Below are 4,412 nucleotides of genomic sequence, written 5' to 3'. Positions count from 1 at the left end.
TCAAATGTGTGTACAAAATCTATTAAAATACAGTAATATTGGTCAAATGTGTGTACTGAATCTATTAAAATACGAGTAATATTGGTCAAATGTGTGTACAGAATCTATTAAAATACAGTAATATCGGTCAAATGTGTGTACTGAATCTATTAAAATACGAGTAATATTGGTCAAATGTGTGTACAGAATCTATTAAAATACCAGTAATATCGGTCAAATGTGTGTACAGAATCTATTAAAATACGAGTAATATTGGTCAAATGTGTGTACAGAATCTATTAAAATACAAGTAATATCGGTCAAATGTGTGTACAGAATCTATTAAAATACAAGTAATATCGGTCAAATGTGTGTACAGAATCTATTAAAATACAAGTAATATCGGTCAAATGTGTGTACAGAATCTATTAAAATACAAGTAATATCGGTCAAATGTGTGTGCAGAATCTATTAAAATACAACTTTATACCTAGCATCAATATCCACATCCTCTTCGACCCTCAGAGCAGCATCAACAGCGGCTCTAACACGGGGTGCAACTGATGGAGCGTCGTATTCTCGAGTTGTACGACTTGGCATGTCAAGCTCTACTTGTAAAACGTTCTCTCCCTAAAATAAATTGAAATTGTTAAACTATACTTGTGTACAGGAAATGATCTATGAGAAAACATTCTTTTTTCACAAAACACCAAAAGTTTCAACCACCATCACAAAATTTATAATTAAATGTGAATTAAAGAAAGAAAAAAATTCAAATATTGCATTATTAACACAATAGTTATCTTCCATTGTTAAAATATTTATATTTTTGTCTTATTCTTTAATACTATGTTTCTTTGAACCTTTAGAGGAATTATATAAAAACAAAATACCTAAACAGAGAGAACAAAGATACATAGATACGCACCTTGTACCGTGGACAACACAAAACAAAATACCTGAACAGAACAAAGCTACATAGGTACACACCTCGTACCGAGAACTACACAAAACAAAATACACAAACAGAACAAAGCTACATAGATACGCGCCTTGTACCAAGGACTACACAAAACAAAATACCCGAACAGAACAAAGCTACATAGGTACACACCTTGTACCGAGAACTACACAAAACAAAATACCCGAACAGAACAAAGCTACATAGATGAGCACCTCGTACCGAGGACTACACAAAACAAAATACACAAACAGAACAAAGCTACATAGATGCGCACCTCGTACCAAGGACTACATAAAACAAAATACCCGAACAGAACAAAGCTACATAGGTACACACCTTATACCAAGGACTATACAAAACAAAATACCCGAACAGAACAAAGCTACATAGGAACACACCTTGTACCGAGGACTACACAAAACAAAATACCCGAACAGGACATAGCTACACACCTTGTACTGTGGACTACACAAAACAAAATACACAAACAGAACAAAGCTACATAGATACGCACCTTGTACCAAGGACTACACAAAACAAAATACCCAAACAGAACATAGCTACACAGATACACACCTTGTACTGTGGACTACACAAAACAAAATACCTGAACAGGACAAAGCTACATAGGTACGCACCTTGTACAGTGGACTACATAAAACAAATACCCGAACAGAACAAAGCTACATAGGTACGTACCTTGTACCGTGGACTACATAAAACAAATACCCGACCAGAACAAAGCTACATAGATGTGCACCTCGTACCGAGGACTACACAAAACAAAATACAGAAACAGAACAAAGCTACACACCTTGTACCGTGGACTACACAAAACAAAATACAGAAACAGAACAAAGCTACACACCTTGTACCGAGGACTACACAAAACAAAATACACAAACAGAACATAGCTACGCACCTTGTACAGTGGACTACATAAAACAAAATACCCAAACAGAACAAAGCTACACACCTTGTACCGAGGACTACACAAAACAAAATACAGAAACAGAACAAAGCTACACACCTTGTACCATGGACTACACAAAACAAAATACCCGAACAGAACAAAGCTACATAGATACGCACCTTGTACCAAGGACTACACAAAACAAAATACCCGAACAGAACAAAGCTACATAGATACACACCTTGTACCGTGGACTATACAAAACAAAATACCCGAACAGAACAAAGCTACATACCTTGTACTGTGGACTACACAAAACAAAATACACAAACAGAACATAGCTACATAGATACACACCTTGTACCGAGGATTACACAAAACAAAATACACAAACAGAACAATGCTACATAGATACACACCTTGTACCGAGGGTTACACAAAACAAAATACCCGAACAGAACAAAGCTACATACCTTGTACTGTGGACTACACAAAACAAAATACACAAAACAGAACAAAGCTACATAGATACGCACCTTGTACCGAGGATTACCTCCCATAGCCGCTGCTAACTTTGCATATTCTGAGACTGGACGTCTATGACCTGCAGCTGATACTGGTCTCTTGGTAAGCTGTTGTCCACTGTCATTAGATTTTAAAAAATAGGTTTACTTCAAGCTTTTTTCTCTCTCTTGTTTTATTAGTGAACATTATGTGTTACACAATGATGGTATTTAAAGCTTTTGAATTATTTTACTAGCTTAAAATGCATTTAAGCTTCTCAAATTAAGCTTTAGATCAACACAAGTTCCTCAGGGTATGTTATTATTTACTTTTGAAAGCAAAGAGTACAGTATGTTTTGTGTTTTAATACAGACACTGGGTATGTTTTTTAACGTTATTCTTTCTTGTAAAAAAACAGAACTTACCCGTTAACTTGAGCTAAGGGAATAAGTTTCCACTGTTCATCATCCTCGTCAAATGTCACTCGACTTAATATCTTGTTTTTTTCTTCTGGGGGAATGAAGTTTTCAATTATAAGGTATCTGAAAGAAAGAAAAAAGTATATATATGCATAAATACATTCTTATATATCTAGATTTATTTTATTAATAAATAAACAGCTTTGTTTAAAAAAAAACAATGAAAATAAGGTTGACTTGTAGTAGATTTATAAAAACCTCCCAATTCAAATTTTGGGGATTTTCTTTCGCATTATCCTAGAAATAGTATAATTACTTGAGTTTCAGTTAACACTATAAGTACTTGAGTTTCGGTTAACACTATAAGTACTTGAGTTTCAGTTAACACTGTAAGTACTTGAGTTTCAGTTAACACTATAAGTACTTGAGTTTCAGTTAACACTGTAAGTACTTGAGTTTCAGTTAACACTGTAAATACTTGAGTTTCAGCTAACACTATAAGTATTTGAGTTTCGGTTAACACTATAAGTACTTGAGTTTCAGTTAACACTATAAGTACTTGAGTTTCGGTTAACACTATAAGTACTTGAGTTTCAGTTAACACTATAAGTACTTGAGTTTCGGTTAACACTATAAGTACTTGAGTTTCAGTTCCTTTGTAAGTTCATTCTGAGTTTCCTCCAGTTCTCGTCTTTCATGGGAATGTTCTTCTTGCAGGTCTTGGATTTCTCCCTTGACAGCTTGCAACTTGGCAAAAAGCTAGAAACAGTCCATTTTTTAATACTCTGGAAACAGGTTTGACAGATAAATTCTTTTTCCAACAACAATAAATATAATGTCAAATTTTCTCTACAACAAAAGTTTCTACAAGCACCAAATAATGTTCGATAAAATAAGATTCTGAAAGTAATATGAATCTTTAACCTAAAATGTAATGTACACAAGAAGGGATGTACTAACTTTAATTACCAAGCAACTCCGACCGGCAGAGTTCTGATCAAGAAATAAGCCAGATTACAATTAAGCTCTATAGATATACTAGTTGGTACAATTCTAACCTTTTTAAGTTTTTTTGTCTTTACTTCAACTTCTTGCTGTAGAGAAGAGTACGTTTCACGGATCTCCAGGGCAGTTTCTTCTTGGACTTCTAGCTTCTGTAACATCTCCCTCTCTCGTTTCTGCATGTGACAGAGAAAACACATTTTACTTCCTACCAGTGTCACACAGATTATATTATTCAGTCATAAGGTATCTTTTTAGTCAAATAATACAAAACAGAAAACATTTCTGAATTAGGACAGGCCGTTTTTAGCTAAATTATGAATAGATATATTATTTACTTTTACTAAGCCTGACATTTATGAACAGGTTATGACATACTGCAGTGCTGAGACAACGTTACAGGTTATGACATACTGGAGTGATGAGATAACTTTACAGGTTATAACATACTGAAGTGCTGAGATAACTTTACAGGTTATGACATACTGAAATGCTGAGATAACGTTACAGGTTATGACATACTGGAGTGCTGAGACAACGTTACAGGTTATGACATACTGCAGTGCTGAGACAACGTTACAGGTTATGACATACTGCAGTGCTGAGACAACTTTATAGGTTATGACATACT

At 34.5% G+C, this 4,412-nt stretch overlaps 1 protein-coding gene across 1 annotated transcript in view; it reads right to left on the bottom strand.

The window, feature by feature from the left end:
- Nucleotides 1-450: 450 nt before the first annotated feature.
- LOC106476451 (kinesin-II 95 kDa subunit-like) overlaps nt 451-4,412 on the bottom strand; it is a gene marked incomplete at its 5' end in the record, with an annotated part of 5,452 nt that continues 1,490 nt past the window's right edge. The window contains 5 exons of the mRNA XM_022380320.1: nt 451-609; nt 2,393-2,498; nt 2,786-2,902; nt 3,420-3,538; nt 3,838-3,957. Coding sequence (XP_022236028.1) covers nt 451-609; nt 2,393-2,498; nt 2,786-2,902; nt 3,420-3,538; nt 3,838-3,957 — 621 coding nt within the window. The remainder of the gene's footprint in view (nt 610-2,392; nt 2,499-2,785; nt 2,903-3,419; nt 3,539-3,837; nt 3,958-4,412) is intronic.

The sequence above is a fragment of the Limulus polyphemus genome, unplaced genomic scaffold, assembly GCF_000517525.1.
Source record: "Limulus polyphemus unplaced genomic scaffold, Limulus_polyphemus-2.1.2 Scaffold10614, whole genome shotgun sequence".
Lineage (NCBI taxonomy): Eukaryota > Metazoa > Arthropoda > Merostomata > Xiphosura > Limulidae > Limulus > Limulus polyphemus.
The sequence above is the reverse complement of the archived record's forward strand: the minus strand, read 5'-3'. Positions and strand labels throughout refer to the sequence as shown.